This window comes from Kwoniella shivajii, chromosome 10 (genome assembly GCF_035658355.1).
Source record: "Kwoniella shivajii chromosome 10, complete sequence".
Lineage (NCBI taxonomy): Eukaryota > Fungi > Basidiomycota > Tremellomycetes > Tremellales > Cryptococcaceae > Kwoniella > Kwoniella shivajii.
In genome coordinates, this window is record NC_085917.1 from 50,465 (window position 1) to 67,048 (window position 16,584).

Sequence of the window (16,584 nt, forward strand, 5' to 3'; positions counted from 1 at the left end):
CAACTATATCCACTGAATCAGTAACCCTTGGCAGGGTCGACCACATTTAACGGATCTGATCCACTCTTGAGCCTTTCTGCTTGAGCAATGAGCAGATCTGCGCCACTATCAAAATACCCTTCGAAACTTCCACTGGTATGCGAGGTGACGATAACATTAGGGTGAGTGAACAAAGCGTGTCCATCAGTCAGAGGCTCAGGATCGGTGACATCTAGAACAGCTCCCCAAAGCCCATTTGACGAATCAAGAGCTCCTAGAATGTATTCTATGCAGGTTGTCAACCTCTGTACAGTTCTATCGGTAAGTACGGCATTGCTCACCTGATTTGACCAGATCTCCCCGACCGACATTCACGAAGACAGCTCCAGCAGGTAGAGACTCTTCGAATGTCAGCTTTCCCTTTGCGTTGATCACTCACCGAGATGTTCCTGACTGAGCATATACGTGGTCTGAGGGGTGGAGGGAAGACTTGCAACGAGCACATCGCATTGAGATAGGAATTCTCGAAAAGAGGAGGTGTCTGTGGTCGAGAAATACTTTTCTGGGATAGAGCCTATTAATTTGGTCAGTCATAGTGCTTTTCGCAGCGCGCATCGAGCTTACCATCCGCATCCCCTGTTCCCGGGATTCGGTACTAATGAGTGATAATCAGTGAAATCCTTCAGCTTATCCGAATGGCACTCACCCCGTCCTCGGCCCGCTTGTCCCCTTTCGAGTTTGCTGCGATGATTCTGCAATTGAAAGCTTTGCAAAGTCGGGCGGTTTCTCGTCCAATATGTCCGTAACCCTGCCATAGCTTAAATCAGCTAACATCACATGTGTATCACTGCTCGTCACTCCGTAAGACTAACTAGAAATCCAACCGTTTTCCCCATCAGAGACCTGTTACCAGGAAATGATTGCCCACTTGTACCGGACTCTTTGATGATCCTATCTCTGGCGGGCCAGATGGCATCTGTTCTGGCGATATGGAATTGCATCTGCAGCTTCATGTACACTGGTCATAGTTAACGATGTAAGGGAGCTGCGGTATACCCAACACTCACAATTGATCACGTTGCAAACGATGTATTGCGGGATAGAAAGAACATGTATTCCTATCAAATGATTATTGGCAAAGGAAGAGAAGGGACATAATGCTGGTCATATCACTCACCGGAAGCCGAACACACCTGGATCTGTTTCCTAGCTTCTTCTGTTGGCATAACCGATGAACCGAGAGCATTGTTTGCACCAGCTAAATAAAAGGTCAGTCTCTCCTCACCCATTTCGACACGCCTCACAAGATGGCCTCACCTGATGACAGTTGAAGTATTTTAGTGCGAGGAATTTGATCTAAACTATTCACGGATGATGGAAGACCATGCCAATTGGTATACCATATATCCGCTACCTCCATATGTTCTTTGGGGACTTCTCCCTTTGGATGGTAGAAAACATTGGGATAGCTTTCCTTCACTTCTTGCAGTTTCTTGTTGGAGAGCTCAACTGTGATGATTACGTTTTCGTAAGTTGGTGACATTTTTGCTGGTTAACCTGTCGGAAATGAATGCAGATGAACTGAGATGAGCGTGATGGATTACTTTATCGGTGGATATCAATATCTTCGGCGCTTACAGCTAACGTGTTTGTCACTCTCCGGTCTACAAATGCGTCAAATTCACCGATTTGATTAATCCCTTTCGCACGAAGTAGAGTATTTCTGCATCTTTTTATAAGATTCCGCGAATGAGGAAATTATGTAGAGCCGACGCAAACGCCTCATGCGTCGGCTGGTCGATATACCTTTCGTATCGCTTAAGGAAGATAAATAGTCTTATGATAAGCTATCAGTGAATTTTCCATGCCATGGCCTAGTTGTTCCCAATCAGTCGCTCCTTTATCTGTTTCTATCTTGCCTTTTACCCCTTCTTTATAAGCCATAGTCTTGATGTTTTCAAGCAACGATGACGATAAAATTGCAATCGCAAACGTCAGTGTCCACGATACTGAACTCGAAGCTTCCTCTCAGGCCTGTCATGATCCGATCCGTACAGGAATGATTCGGATCCTGGCACCTTCTACATGCGTACATTGGATAACTTAGAACTATGGCTTACTTTGTCTTAGACATTGGCGTAACCTTATGGTTAGGAATGTCTTGCCGCTTTTAGAAACGAGTAGTAAGGTATGTAGCATTGTAGAAATATCAGATATATAAGTGGAAGTCCTACTTCGAATAATAGAACTTCTTCTTAAGAAATGTATATCTTGAATTCTCTAATATTACTTCGTATTTCGTATACCTTATCTTGAGGATATTCGCCTTCGCTCGTTCGTCCCATCACAAGGCCGATGAGGATTGAGACGCTTCTAGCGAAATCGATCATGCGTATCTGAATGTGTCCAAGACGACTAAATTCCTCTGTGGAACCTTATGTCAAATCTTTGTGTTCGGAGCGTAAACCGTATTCTCGTCCACAACCCGAGGATCTTAGGAGCAGCCTGCTGATAGCTGCGCTCAATATAACTTGTCATTTGTTGGACCAGCAGTGTCTGACGCCATATCAAATCTGGGTGGGTGGAGCCGGACTGTCTTCCCCCTATCTTGCCAATCTAGCAAGTTCTCTCAATTGCTTTTCTTCTTGTTTGATTACTCTCTTCGGTGGACCTCTCATCAATAAATTTGGCATCGAATGGGCGTACTTCATTGCACTCATGACTTTCGCATTGGATGGCTCGAGCTATCATGTCAGTGCGAAGTCTGATGTCAACTGATATCTGCTGTGTTCCAAGGTAAGTAGTGCAAGCTAAGGTACCCTAGTTTCAACCCGTGCATAAACTTGCCGCTCGTAGGGTAGATCAATGGCGGGTTCACTGGGGGTTTCCTCTGCGTAGCTGAAACGACCGCAATGCTATCTTACCTTGACCTTTAGACCGGCGGGCCGAGCAGTGTCATGTACTCTAAATTTCAAGAGCAGCGACCCGAAAATACCGCGTTAACCCATATCTGTTCTCTGGGTACTCACCATGCCTTGCATGGTCGCGCTCATCAAGCTTGTACTCGAACGACCCTCTTCAGTCGATGATGTTGCAGAAGCACCAATACGGGGACCGTCGCCAAGATGGAACAAGACTGAGCTGAGGATATCACTACATATGAAGGCATGTCTCCAAGCGGTAGAGATATAAATGGCTGACGTGTAGATCTGCCTCTATACAAATATGTGGAGAACGTTGGTGGAGCTTCCGATTGGATATGTGAACGTAGCTTGACACACTCTTACACTAATCTCCATGTATCTTTACTTGCTCGTTTTGAGTCAAACGGGCACGAAATCTTCCCTGCAAACTGTCCTTACTGAATGTCGGCAGAGTACTTCAAACGTAATATTGAGTATAACGATGTGCGCATCTTATCAACCCGGAGCATATAGTACACCACGCCTCATATCAGACATCAGGATGTTGATCTTGAGACTAGATTTTACATGCCAATTGAAGTCAAAGTGGTATACTCTACTTCGTTAAATTCTCTGCTAAGGTCTTAATTTCAAGATTTCTCTGTGTTGAATGAGTCGTCAGCGTCAAGAGTCTCACTCAGTCTAACGCATCCTGGCCCTCGTTCAGGTCACGGTGTCAAACACTTTACAAACTACAATGCCCCGGCGTTGCCATGTATAGCTAACCCATACGCCAGTGACATCATCTAGGGCTGTTGGAGTGACCGTCGGATAGCTAGGAATCAAGGGCATGTCAGTTAGCTGTCTCGACATTTCCGCTGAAACGTCTCACGAGAACTCTGATTTCCCATCATTCACGATACCCGTTTCCAGAGCAACAACTTTCTTGAAACCAGCAGGAGGTGCTTGATCTTCCAAAGTGCACCAATGAGACCAGGTTTCTCCGTTATCTGAGCTAATCTTGAGGACCAGGGGAGTTCTTGGTCCCCAATTCTTGTAAACATCATTCACTGCCACGACGAGTCGGCCGTCTCTTATACGAGTCACACACTGACCTGTGAAACAAGGCATCAATGCCTTGAAAAACCTGAACTAATTCTAACAGGAGGATATACACTCACCGGAGTTGTTGTTGGGTAGGTTAGTTGCGTAACCTGGCGTCCAAGTTCTGCCGAAATCTGTCGAATCGGCGCGTACAATTCTCCCTATGGAGCTTCTACAGAACATATGAACGTGCCCTGGCTGATCTTTGGATTCCCAAAGAGATGGTTGGATGATTCCTTCTCCTGGGAATGATCCTGACTCTATTCCCCTATCTGATGGTAATTCGATGAATTTCGATGCGATCCACTTCTCCCCTTGTTTGAAATTATCCATCGCGTGAGGTCTAGGAGCAACATCTGCGAACGCATCCCAGAGCCCCTTCCCTCTTTCCAGGGTTACCTCTTTACTTGCCCCACTGATCCAGTCTCCATTGGACAATATGATCGGAGGATTCTTCTGAGGACCGCGACCTCCGTTCTGATCACCAGGAACAAGTGCCCGACGGTCTGACCAGCTGTTCCCTCCATCAAACGTTTCTGTGACATAAGTTTTCCATGTAGGAATTGGAGTTCCAACCTTGTAGAAAACTATCAAATGTGACGGGTCATGATTGGCATTGGGAAGGAACGACACGGGATTCCAGTGAACCAAGTCGTCTTGAGCGGCGATGACGCGAGGTGGCGACCAATGACCATCAAGTCGTTTCGCAAACCTAGAGGAAGGTCAAAATTCTTTCGATCTACCGCGGATCTTTAGCTCACCATATCTTGACATCCGAAGTACCCTCCTTGGTACCTCCAAACCACGTCGCGTACTCTACCCCCGGGGCAGCTTGTATTGTAGAACAATGCACCTCAGGCTGTCTGGTATCATTTTTGACAACGTATTCACGCTGAATTATCGGTGGCTCCATGATATTCTCTCCACTTCAGTCGGGACAAGGACCTTGAACAGAATGATAAGCCAAATACAAAAGGAAGAACTCTTCAGCAATCTTGGTTTATTACCGAAGCAAATTGCTTCGGTAGTTTCGGACAGGACCGGGTCCGGACAGAAGCCGACATGAACGAATCTGCTTACAACAGGGGTATCCTAGTGTTGATGCGTCTTGGAGGGTGGCAATACTCATGCATAAGTTCTCTGTCGCTCGCAAGTGTGCCGTCATACAGGGAATAGCCTGCCAGAATGTGTCCTCCAAAGAGCGATTCATCTTTTGAAAGTCGTTGCAGTCACGTACAAATGCGCGTCAATTGGTCTAAACGGAATGTACCGAAGTAAACCGAAAATGTGTTACCACGCAAAACGTTAATGGGGCCCCACCGGGGTAATCATTCATAAGGAAAACAAACATAAATAAGAACTTGGATCTGGTAAAGTGTGTCAGCTGCCCAATTGCACAGTCGGGAAGGTTCCGATTTCTCCTTGCTCTGCGTTTCTCCCTGTATCAGCTGGGAATTCGAGAGGTTCAAGAACCGGGTGGTCATGTTCAATATATTTTTGAACTTTGAGCCTGAGAAAGCGATAATTCTCCTCAAACAGAACTATTTTCATCACCACACATATAGCAAAGTCCGAAATACCAACAACTTTATAAGAAATTACCAATCTCCTCCGGAAAATACCGACTCCATCCGAAATAGTTTTGGTCATGAGAGCTTCATGTTCCCACTCGACGGTGAGAAATCAATAAGGGGGCAATTTCGACCGAAAGTATATAACGACAGACCCCAGACCGACCTTCTGAGACCCCGTGGATCACCGATCAATCGCGTAATATCCTTCCACACTTTTGTTCATTCATTGATTCAATGGGTTTTAAGATCATCGAAGATCGTCCGACACCTCCAGCTGTGAGTGAATGGAAATCTGCCAGTAGAGCGAACTGCGCTAATATCTGTCGATTTCTGTAAGGTTTACAACTGGAGAGTGTATTTAATGGGATGTTGCATCGGTAGGTCATATTATGCGGAGCACAATTGTGAAGAAGCTGACATTTCCTCATTTACAGCTTGTGGTGCTCTTACGTTTGGCTATGATGCGGCATTCATAGGTGGGTCGCTGACATCGTTCTTAAGCTTTCGAAATTCAATTGATGACGATGAAATGCTGCAGGTACAACTATTACACGTCCAGGTTTCACCGCTGCATTCGGCATCGACAATATGACCGCATCGCAGAAGACTAGCAACTCTGCCAATTTGACCAGCTCTTTCACCGCTGCATGCTTCTTCGGAGCGGTTTTTGCTTGGCCTAGTAAGTCATACAACTCGTAGTGATATATGACTTGCTGACATCCTGGTAAGTGATGGAGGTTTGGGGTCGTCGACCCGCTCTACAGGTCTCCGCCGCGATCTTCAATATCGGAGCCGTAGTGATGACCGCCGCTTCTCATCAGTTGTCTATGATTTGTAAGGTTTCCAATTACTGTAATGCACCTCACAGCTTACCTGATCGTCGAATTGCAGATGCTGGACGAGTATTGACTGGTCTCGGAGTCGGAATTATAACAGCTGTGGTGCCTTCATTCCTTGCTGAATTATCACCACCACCGGTCCGAGGTGTGATGACAGGTCTGTTCGAGATCGCATATCAAAGTACGTGCCTCCTAAGTATCTGAAAATGAGCATCAGAAAGCTAACAATCGCTAAACAGTTGGTAACCTGGTTGGATTCTGGGTGAGTTTGTCATATTGTACATCTTACCGCTGTCAAATGTGACGACTGACTGCCATGGTACAGATCAATTATGGAGTGACCCATACTATCGATCTTCATTCCAGTAAATCTTACCGGATCCCTATTGCTGTTCAACTTATTCCCGGTGGTATGTTCGCTATTGGATGTCTGTTCTTCAAGGAATCACCTATGTTGTTGATCAAGAGAGGTAAAGAAGCGGAAGCTATCAGAAATTTGGAATGGTTGAGAATGCTACCCGCTGATCATCAATGTGAGCCTTCCCTTCCCCGAAACTCCTGACATACGGCTAATAAGACCGTCAGATATCCAAGAGGAATTGGGCATGATCTATACTCGGATCGAAGAAGAGAACAAAGTTGCTGGAGGTGAGGGGAAAGGTGTTAAAGGATATTTCATTGGCTGTCTGCGAGAAATGAAGATATCATCCATTAGACATCGTTTCATTCTTGTATGGGGAATGATGTTCCTCCAGAACTTCTCAGGCGCCATTACTATCAGTAAGTCTAGTCAACTAGCAAGCGTAGTAATTCGTAACATCTAAACTGACCACTACCTTCGAAGATTACTATTCCCCTGCAATCTTTAAAGCTATCGGTTTGACCGATGTCACCCTTTGGACTGGTATCTACGGAGTCTTCAAAGCCACTGGATCTATCGCCTTCTACATCTACGGTATCGATAGATTTGGCCGTAGAAGACCGTGGATGCTTTCTGCTGCCAGTTGTGGACTGTGTCTCATCTATCTCGGATCTTATATCAAAGTTGGTCACCCCGGTACAGCCAAAGTTCTTTCCGAATCGACCAAAAAGGGAGGTAACGCTGCGACTGCCATCATAATGCTCTATGCGTTATTCTGGTCGTTCGGTGGTAATGGTCTCCCTTGGATAGTCAGTGCTGAAATATTCCCAGTCAAACTGAGAAGTATTGCTGGTGAGTGATCGTCCATCCCAGTTGACGCGTAGATCTTGAATTAATGCTGTTTTACAGGAGCCTGGGCGGGCTGTGGACAATGGTTTGCCAGTGTGAGTCCCCTTCACTTGTGAAGGTCCTAAACACAGAGAGGTGCTGATTGCAAAATTTGCAGTTCGCTGCTACCCAAGCTTTCCCAAAGATGTTATTGAAGATGGATTGGGGAGTTTTTATTTTCTTCGCGGGAGTATGTGCTGCCACAGTGTGAGTGACCTGATTATCTGGGTCTATGGATGTAGCACAAGGCACATGAGAACGATACTGATTCTATATTGTTTTGGTAGTCTGTTCACCTTCATCTGGATTCCTGAGACCAAAGGTATCCCAATCGAGTCTATGGACATCCTGTTTGGTGGTTCAACAAGACACGCGCAGTGGAGGCAAAAGAGTGTATATCCTCCTGACGGTGTTCCTCCTCTTGAGTACAGCCTGCCTCATCAAGCCGAAACACCATATGGAGGGAAGAAGGAGGGCGACGACTACCTTGAACACAGCTCCGTATAACTCCCCTGTAGCGGCCGCTATGCCAAAGGTTGATGTATTTAACCGTTTCTTCCGATTCTCTAACGAGGGGCCTTTTCCTTTGACGTGTGACATGAGATGACGATACTGGAGCGAGGGTGCTGGAATGTCTTGTCTTATCAATATGCAGCTCAAATTAGTATTTGCACATGCAACTTCTGCGTCTGGGGACAGCTTGAGTGCGCGGAAGATTCCGAGACTCTCAGTACAGATATCACAAGATACTTGATGCATGTTATTCTTGTCGGAATTTTCCCTATTCACCTCTCCCAGGACGTATACCATTTCTACTGTCAGCATCTCTAATCTTCTTCGACCTTTACAAACGTTGCAGGTGACTTTTAGGCCTTAGACATCAGAAGTCCCACTACTTTCGTCTCCAGTACGTACCTAGTTTCGTCTCAAAAGGCATTGTATGAAAGCGTTGCCATTGATGCTAGATTTGATGCAGCCTCCGTACGTCCCATCTCCGTTCTGCGCAAATACAAACCTGATGTCTCCCTCAAGCTGAGGGCGGAGAGGTATTATAACGCACTCTGGAAGAGCGGCAACATAGTTGTCGGCGATAAAGTCGAAGGTTAGGAATCCAGGACAATCATAACTACCGATAAGTATACGTGAAGCCTTTGGGCTCACTTGACCGTGACTTCCCTTTAGGCGCTCATCCTTGGACTACCTTTCTAAGTTAATTCGAAAACTCGGGACCCGTGTGAGATATGTGCTCGCCATGAATTTGGCCTGGCCTACCACTCACCGGTCAACCCATTGATTGGCCTCTCCTTCAGTAACGGCATCAACAACATACTCACCTTGATTAAATTCGTTATGACTTCTCCCGTGGCATAATTGGTAAGAACTGTGGAGTAGACGCTTGTAGGTAGCACGGGAATGTGTGAAATGCTTTCATTCACTTTGCCTTTTACAGTAGTTCATGTAAGCTAAGACGACTGTGATGTCTTGTTGGCCTTTCACACTGACGGCATGGTCAAGACCTAAATCAGCGAGATGAATGGGTGGCATGAGCACCCCTCATAGAATCCAACACCAAGGGCTCATCGGCATTAACTTTATCTGGTGACTGGTCGAACTAACAAGATGTGGAAAGGTTGGGCTTGGGTATCAGCCGATGAAGGTGAGTGAAGATCAGCGGCCGGTATACTGTTCTGTAGGGCGTGAAAGGGAGTTAAAAGTTGAGGTATAAAATATGAGCTACAACCCTCTTGTGTGGATATTCGATTCTTAAAGATCGCCTTGCTAATGATATCAATGATATTTAGAGAAAAAAGAAATACGAACGAGATTCGGTCAACATGAGATACAGTATGTACTGTATGCTCCCAAAAGTTTGATGCATAAATCATAGCGTTGCGGCGGACAGAATGCGTCAAACTTCTGGGAACATACAATACCTATGGATAAGTCTTTCTTGATCATGTACATTGATACGTTCCAAGCGCAGCTCGCAAGTGTAATGGCGACCAAGAACGGCAAGTATCCTGAGACGAGCGTAGGTGTGTCTGGGCACGAAAACCGAGTGAGGTTATTGATACAGTATCAAGTTATACAGGACAAATCGATACAGTATAAATTGATACATTGTCATTGTCTGTCCGGTAATAGTTAGGTATATGTCCAATGCCATAAAGAAAATGTCCATTGGCGCGCCCATCAAGCTGGTTATATAAGTTTTCTTACAGATCTCGCTGCCTCCCCTATGAATTGAACTTCTCAGCACTCTACCTTTGCAGCTCATTCGGTGATATCTCCAGCTACAGCACCAATGGGAGCAATGTAGGGATTTGCGATGACAGATTTGTTTTGCCCAGGACCGTAAACCGAGTATATATCTTGTTGTGTCGGTTTAGGTATGGTTCCGTTATAAAGATAATCCAGCATGGCATCACGAACAGGACCTGGTACGTAAAAGGAACCGTGATCATCTCCGTGTCTTGCGATGTGTGTCGCATGAGGAGAATAAGTCATGACGATATCTGAAAATTCAGCAGGAGTGTTTAAGTCATAATCGGAGCTGACAATGAGATATTCTTTATCTGTGACCGTATTGTATCGTGATTTGAGATCAGCTGCGGCAGTAGACGGCCAGAAAGCACAGACAGCCTTTTACCGAGGTGGTCAGTATATGTAAAACACGGCATTTTGGTAGACTTACAGCAAGCGTATCGAATATCCCGTAGCTGGCTCCGTACTTATCACCAGACTTCGCATTCTCTATGAGAGACTTGTATCCTTCGTAAGATGCATCATCGATCTCTACATCGATGGTCTTTCAGAGTCAGCCAACAGAGCAACGGACAAAGAACCCGCTGGTTGACTTACGGAAATCCGCACAAAGGGTCGGTGAGCTGACAGCAAGGGAGCTATCGGTGAAAGCTGCTGCGAATTCGGTCCCTTCGTATTGGAAAGCGGTGACATTTCCGGTAGCAGCAAGAGCAATGGCACCAATGAAGGACAAGAATCTAGGTGTACCGCTGAAAAGTCCCACACTGGTAAGAGCTGCAATATCTCCGCTGGATACAGTACCATTGGAAGCGGCAGGGTCAGAGTATTGCTTGATAACTTGCTCCCATGTCTTCACGAACAATCATGAGTGATCAGCTGAGTCTCGAAAAACACTTGAAAAATTCGGATACTTACAGCAGTGACTGAACCGTTTCCGAGTGAAGCTAAAGGACATGCGGTGGAGTTATATTGACAATAAGCTTCGGCTCTTTCAAGCAACCGATTAAAGTCATTCGATTGTCCCGTTAGGAAGTCTAAGTTTGACTGGTGAAGCATTTCGTTAGTTACAGGATCTCAGAGCAGACGTTACTCGGTATTACACATACCTGGGAGAAGGAAGCGACTCCATCCAAAATAAATCTGCCAACGTTGTTAGGGAATCGTTTGAGATACTCCTGGCCGTATATAGTTCCGCTATAAATGATCGAATCAGCGTGAGATCTAGTGTATTTGCAAGGTGAAATGGTGAATTAATGCTCACTAAGAGTACCCAAGGTAATTAAGCTTGTCGTAACCTAAGGCGGCACGGACAGACTCGTAATCTTGGGCAACGGCATCTGAGCCTACATGGTCGTAAAGACCCTGGGGAGAAGTGGTACTAGCGCAATCCTTGATGTAACTTTCAATGTTCTCTCCTAGAAGGCTATATTCGGATTCGCTAAGTGGACTGGAAGGCAGGGACAGATCGTCAGCTGGAGCCATTTAATCAAACACATATGATGCTGTTGACTCACGTATTGATGGGAAGGGTGAAATTCGCTGCACTACAGTTGAAAGCATTGCTGCTCCATGTACCTCTGGTATCGATAGCTGAGACATCTGGCGATCAGAAAGGAACATAACAATTAAAAAGGTTTCATTCCTCACCAACAAAATCAAAGTCTTGTAATCCATCGACATGGCTTATTTGTTCGATCGAAAGTCCAGCTAATGCCCATGCATAAGATCGAGCCTGTAAAACAGGGAAGACACACTCTACGTCAGCTATTACTGTTTTATCGTTACTTAACTTTTAGTACACACCTCTTCTCCTGGACCACCAGGATTATAGAACAGTAAGCCATTGCTACTGTCTACAAAATTGGCAGCGAAGGATATGTTAAGGCTGTTACTCTCGCAGATTGGCTTGGAGTAATCTAACGGCACTGTAAGATAACCACATTTCAACGTATCAGGAAGTGGTGAAGGGAGGGTGACGTTGGCTTCTTGTATCGGTGCAGGTATGTTATCAAGGCAGTCGACCCATTGTATAGATTGTGATTTTGAGCTTCGACTCTGTATAGGTGAAGCCACCACAATAGACAGAAGAGCAAGAACGCCAAAAGTTTGAGCGACTGACATAGTGAGGCTGTTTAGAAAATGGATGGAAAAAAGAGCATGGGGATTCCTCGTCTCACAGAGAGGGTTCATATACTTTATATATACATCTAGATGTTGTCAAGATTAGCCCTTTGCATGATTGTCAACTGCAAGCAAAGGATAAGTTAGTCCGAAAGTAGACAATTTTACTCGAAAATAGTCGTAAAGCCCAACACTCGGGGCGATGCGCAGGCACCCGTACCTTGAGACTCGGAGGCATAATTGCGATCGGTCAAAGTACCAGTACCAGTAGTGCGACGGTTAGTAAGAGGCGGCGGTTCGATTGCGGTGCTTCCGAGACCAAGGGGACCCTAAATTAACGATCGAAAAGATATCCTCTACATGCATACCCCTTTTACCTTTTCCCTTACCATTTCATGAGAAAATGAAATGATCTAGCCAAATACCGGACCTGAGACTGAACTAGTCCAGTCTGGAATCCATTAAACCTCCCACAAAGATTGGTTTCCCCTCGTTTCATACAGATTGAAATGTAGTCGTACGTGGACGATGGATATATGCAGCGCTATCTGTACTTTGCCCTTTGTAGTTAGTTCGAGCAGGGGAAAGCCCATCTTTCGTCACAATGTGGCTTACACCGCTTCATCTTGGACATTCCTGTCATATTCCGAGATTGACGAGTTGATTCGTCAGCTACAAGACCTGAAGCAGTACACCGCTCTTACACTGCATATGCATTCAGCATAACATCTTTATCAGTGCATTTGGCCTGTCACCAAAATCGTCGAGATGGATGCCACAGGTGGGGCGAAGCAGAGTACGAGAACTGATCAATGTAACGCGAAATGACATCTGTGTATCCTACTTATGCATCGAACTATAGGTCTACCTATTTGTATGTTGAACGTACGTGCTTTTATCCTCTGACTTGTATTCTTTTCCTTTTACCTCTTCCTTCCTCCAACCGCTTCCTGACTGCTTCTTCATCCATTCCCTCCGCTTCATAGAGTCCCGCTGTTCTCTCACTTTCCCAACGAGATTTAACGAATCTCAATGCAGCAAGATTGAATCCCATCACATCTCGCTGTTTCTCTAATGCTTCTCGTAGATGATTACGTAGTGTCAAAAGTGGAGTTCTCATCACTTTGTTTGATATCAATTGGTTGGAGTGTGTTCGCAGTAAGAAGAATAGTATTCGTGATACCAATACTGTTTGTTGGCCCTGTGACGACATCCACAGTGATATAAGCATACACTCTTTTCCCATGATGAAGTAGATGTTTACTGCTGGCAGCGTGACTCACCTTTAAGGCCCATTCATCCAAGTAACCTAAAAGGCTGACCACCTGTCTAAAAGGTAAAACCAAAAGTGCATCTTCCATACTTGCCGTTGGAATCTTCTGAATTACGCTCAAGACATACTCATCGGCTTCTATATCACCTTTAGCTATCAGTTCAGGATTTCTATTCGGTCTTGAAATCTCTATTCCTGTTGATATTTTCTCTTCTTCCCATTGTCTTAGAGTCTCTCTATCGGTATCTGCTATTTCCAAAGCTTCCATAATCTTTTCACCAGCCATGAGGGTTTCGCTCGTTTGTTTTTGGACCGCTTCTGCTTCATTCCCATTCAAGTTTCCACCTTCCAGTCCTTCGACATCGGGATCACGATTCAAGGAATCAGCAAGGTTGGAATCGTACATTGCCTCGATCTCTCGTTCTCTCTCTTCTTCAAGGAATAAAGGTTCTTCAGTCTTCTCCCATATCCTGATCGATTTATCGTGCGATCCCGTTACTACGAATTGACCATTATGTGATGTAGCTAAAGCCCAGATCTCTCCATGGTGTCCCTCTAGTTTCTGTATGAGCTCGAACTACATTTATAATCACGAGAATCAGCGATCTATAAGCCATAATGACAAGGACCCCACACGATGACTGACCTTATCTCCATCCCAGTATTTGACCATCCTATCTTTACCCACTGTCCAGAAATAGTGACTTCCCTTTTCTTTCTCAAATTGTACTTGCATTACTGAATCGTCATGCGCGAACAAGCTTCGATGACAATCACCGAAATCCATCCCCCAAATCTTGACATTCTTATCGGCTGAACAAGTCACTATCAACTTCGAGTCTGATGATATATCCAATGATAGCACTGGTAGTTTATGTCCGTAAAGGGATAAAAAGAATTTGAGTGTGTCTGAAAAGAATATCTTGACTGTAGAATCCAATAAAGATACAGCTAAGAATCTTCCGTCGGGTGAATACTTGACTGATAAAACATCATCGGTCATTTTGAGCGTTCGCACGTGAACCAAGGCGAGTTGTTTCGTCTTGAACTGTTGGTCATTCTCCTGCATCAGTGGGACTTTTGGCATGAGAAGCGAGTTCAGTCAAAGCACTCACAACAGTCTCTCTACCTAATCTATCTGTGACCTTTTCACCGTCACCACTTTCTTTCATTTCGAAATCCCAGAATTTGACATCTTTATCTTCACTTCCAGTTACTAAACCTCTTCCGTCTGGTCTGACATCGATCCCAAATATAGATCCATTGTGCGCTTTGTATGTGGCTAACAATGTTGAAGCAGCGATATCGTATAACATCAATTCACCGGATTTGGTTCCTACTACTACGTGTCTGTCACCAGGTAAGAAGGTCGAACATATAGCATAACCACATTCGATTGTTCTGATACATGCCGTTGTTCGTGCATTCCATATTTTCAATGTACCATGTGAAGCTGTCGCTATTACTTGATCGTCTGAAGAGATTGAGATGGAACGAATGTCATGTCGATGGCCGGGAAGCTCAACTACATGTGTTTTGACTGGTTCTGGAGATGTCCCATCAGGTAACTTGGAGGCTTTTCGGGCAGATGAGGAAGGAGAGGGGATGGTGTACGATTCCATCGAATTGTTGGAAAGTGCGACGAGTAGCTATAATTGAACAACCCAGATTATATTAACGATGAATCTGACTTTGCTAATGTCAAGCAACTCTGGGGTGATCACACTTACCTGAACTCCGCCTTTAGCAGAAGCTATTTCTTCGTCGGCCAAAGCGAAACTTTTAATCTTGGAATTCGCTCTGACAACACACCAACTCGTGATTCTCTCTTCCCATTGGATAGAACCATTTTCATTGATTTCCTCTTCTTCTTCCAAGACATCTGATTTGCTCTTCTTTTTACCCTTCTCCTTCTCCCTCTTCTTACGTCTAGCACGTTTAGCATTGACTTCTTCTTCCGACCGGAGTCTGAGAATCACAATATTTTTATCTGTTGTTTGAAGTAAGAGAAGAGGTAATGTAGGGTGAAAATCGATTTGCGATATTGGATGAGTAGATGAGGGTAATGGGAGTATAGCAAGTGGTTGGATCAACGTGGGTAGCTAGAAGCAATGGTCATGATCAGTTACGAAAAGTAAGTGACGAAGGAGAAGAGTGATGAGTTGAGGAAGAAAAGTTACTTACTTCACCGTTCTCATTTTCACTTAAACCTTTTTCAAGTAAATTCTTTTCAATAGTCCAAATTTTCGATTCACCGTCACCACTTCCTGTAATTATGATCCATCTACCTTTTACTTCCTCTTCATTTGTTTCGTTCTCGCCAGGAGCTAAGTCTTCATCTTGTTCTTCTTTTATCGAAAGAGAAGTTACTTCACCTCTTCCGACCACTATTGTTTGTATGCAATGTTGAGTTCCCAAATCCCACAATTTCATATAAGTATCTTTCGATGTACTGATTAAAAACCCTGGATGATTTGTTCCAATGCTCGAGCTTGAGTTGGAATTAGGATGAGGTATGAAGTTCAATCCTGTTATTGGACCTCGATGTCCTTTTAATCTAAATAAACCTACTTCACCAATTTTATCCCAGACAACAATTTCACCTTCCGTTCCTCCTGAAGCTAATCTAGAAGAATCATTATCCCATTTCATGTATGTCACACTTTTCTTGTGTCCATTGAACGTGACGATCTCACTAGCCTCTACGTCAGTTGTGGATGGATCAAATGACCACAATTTGATCGATCCATCTTGATAGGATACTGCGAACGTTTGGGATGAAGTTGAAGTTGAGGATGAAGGCAATGGTGCAGGTGTGAGGAATGTTACTGGTGAGGTGTGCGAAGGCGAATGCCACATAGATACCTACATCAAGTAATAAGCCGGGAAAGGAAGATCGAGAAGCATGCAGAAATACTGACCATCTCTCCACGTTTCACATCCCATACCAATACATCTTCCCAACCCGCTACATAAGCTAATCGACCATCATAAGACGAATTTGCGGTAGGTGAATTGACGATACCAAAAGCCTATTAAAGGCGAAGTTAGCAATCACATATCCCACATACATCAGAAACACATGTGCTCACCTGTGTTGGCCCATGGCGCATATATGATCTGACCATGATGCTGTGATTGATTGAAAACACATACAAGAGACTGAACTTGCAATTGTAACTCTACTATATTTACCAAAAGATGGAAGATCATTTTCCGAAATATTTCAGAAAAATCAAAAGTGGAAGTGGGAGCGGTCATCGCCGCTATAGGAATG

The 16,584-nt window shown here is 44.7% G+C and overlaps 5 protein-coding genes across 5 annotated transcripts; 1 reads left to right on the forward strand and 4 right to left on the reverse strand.

The window, feature by feature from the left end:
* Positions 1-17: 17 nt before the first annotated feature.
* On the reverse strand, positions 18-1,522 carry IL334_006921 (uncharacterized protein; the record flags this gene model as incomplete). Its single annotated transcript, XM_062938618.1, has 9 exons — positions 18-265; positions 321-380; positions 434-553; positions 604-634; positions 686-787; positions 852-997; positions 1,047-1,097; positions 1,157-1,237; positions 1,297-1,522. The coding sequence occupies 9 exons, from the start codon at positions 1,520-1,522 to the stop codon at positions 18-20; spliced, it is 1,065 nt and encodes a 354-aa protein (XP_062794669.1).
* Positions 1,523-3,605: 2,083 nt separating this feature from the next.
* IL334_006922 (uncharacterized protein) lies at positions 3,606-4,899 on the reverse strand (the record flags this gene model as incomplete). The annotated part of the gene is made up of 4 exons (XM_062938619.1): positions 3,606-3,717; positions 3,775-3,997; positions 4,064-4,698; positions 4,748-4,899. The coding sequence occupies 4 exons, from the start codon at positions 4,897-4,899 to the stop codon at positions 3,606-3,608; spliced, it is 1,122 nt and encodes a 373-aa protein (XP_062794670.1).
* An 895-nt stretch (positions 4,900-5,794) lies between these two features.
* IL334_006923 (uncharacterized protein) lies at positions 5,795-8,155 on the forward strand (the record flags this gene model as incomplete). Its single annotated transcript, XM_062938620.1, has 13 exons — positions 5,795-5,836; positions 5,898-5,937; positions 5,995-6,036; positions 6,099-6,239; positions 6,290-6,394; positions 6,452-6,580; positions 6,639-6,661; positions 6,725-6,932; positions 6,985-7,179; positions 7,244-7,612; positions 7,670-7,704; positions 7,767-7,855; positions 7,936-8,155. 13 exons carry the CDS (start codon positions 5,795-5,797, stop codon positions 8,153-8,155), a joined length of 1,638 nt encoding a protein of 545 aa, XP_062794671.1.
* Positions 8,156-9,922: 1,767 nt separating this feature from the next.
* IL334_006924 (uncharacterized protein) lies at positions 9,923-12,034 on the reverse strand (the record flags this gene model as incomplete). Its single annotated transcript, XM_062938621.1, has 9 exons — positions 9,923-10,291; positions 10,344-10,444; positions 10,511-10,763; positions 10,829-10,957; positions 11,020-11,107; positions 11,175-11,360; positions 11,428-11,503; positions 11,561-11,645; positions 11,717-12,034. 9 exons carry the CDS (start codon positions 12,032-12,034, stop codon positions 9,923-9,925), a joined length of 1,605 nt encoding a protein of 534 aa, XP_062794672.1.
* Positions 12,035-12,929: 895 nt separating this feature from the next.
* On the reverse strand, positions 12,930-16,435 carry IL334_006925 (uncharacterized protein; the record flags this gene model as incomplete). Its single annotated transcript, XM_062938622.1, has 8 exons — positions 12,930-13,235; positions 13,318-13,884; positions 13,954-14,355; positions 14,423-14,956; positions 15,038-15,409; positions 15,492-16,172; positions 16,229-16,339; positions 16,400-16,435. 8 exons carry the CDS (start codon positions 16,433-16,435, stop codon positions 12,930-12,932), a joined length of 3,009 nt encoding a protein of 1,002 aa, XP_062794673.1.
* Positions 16,436-16,584: the final 149 nt, after the last annotated feature.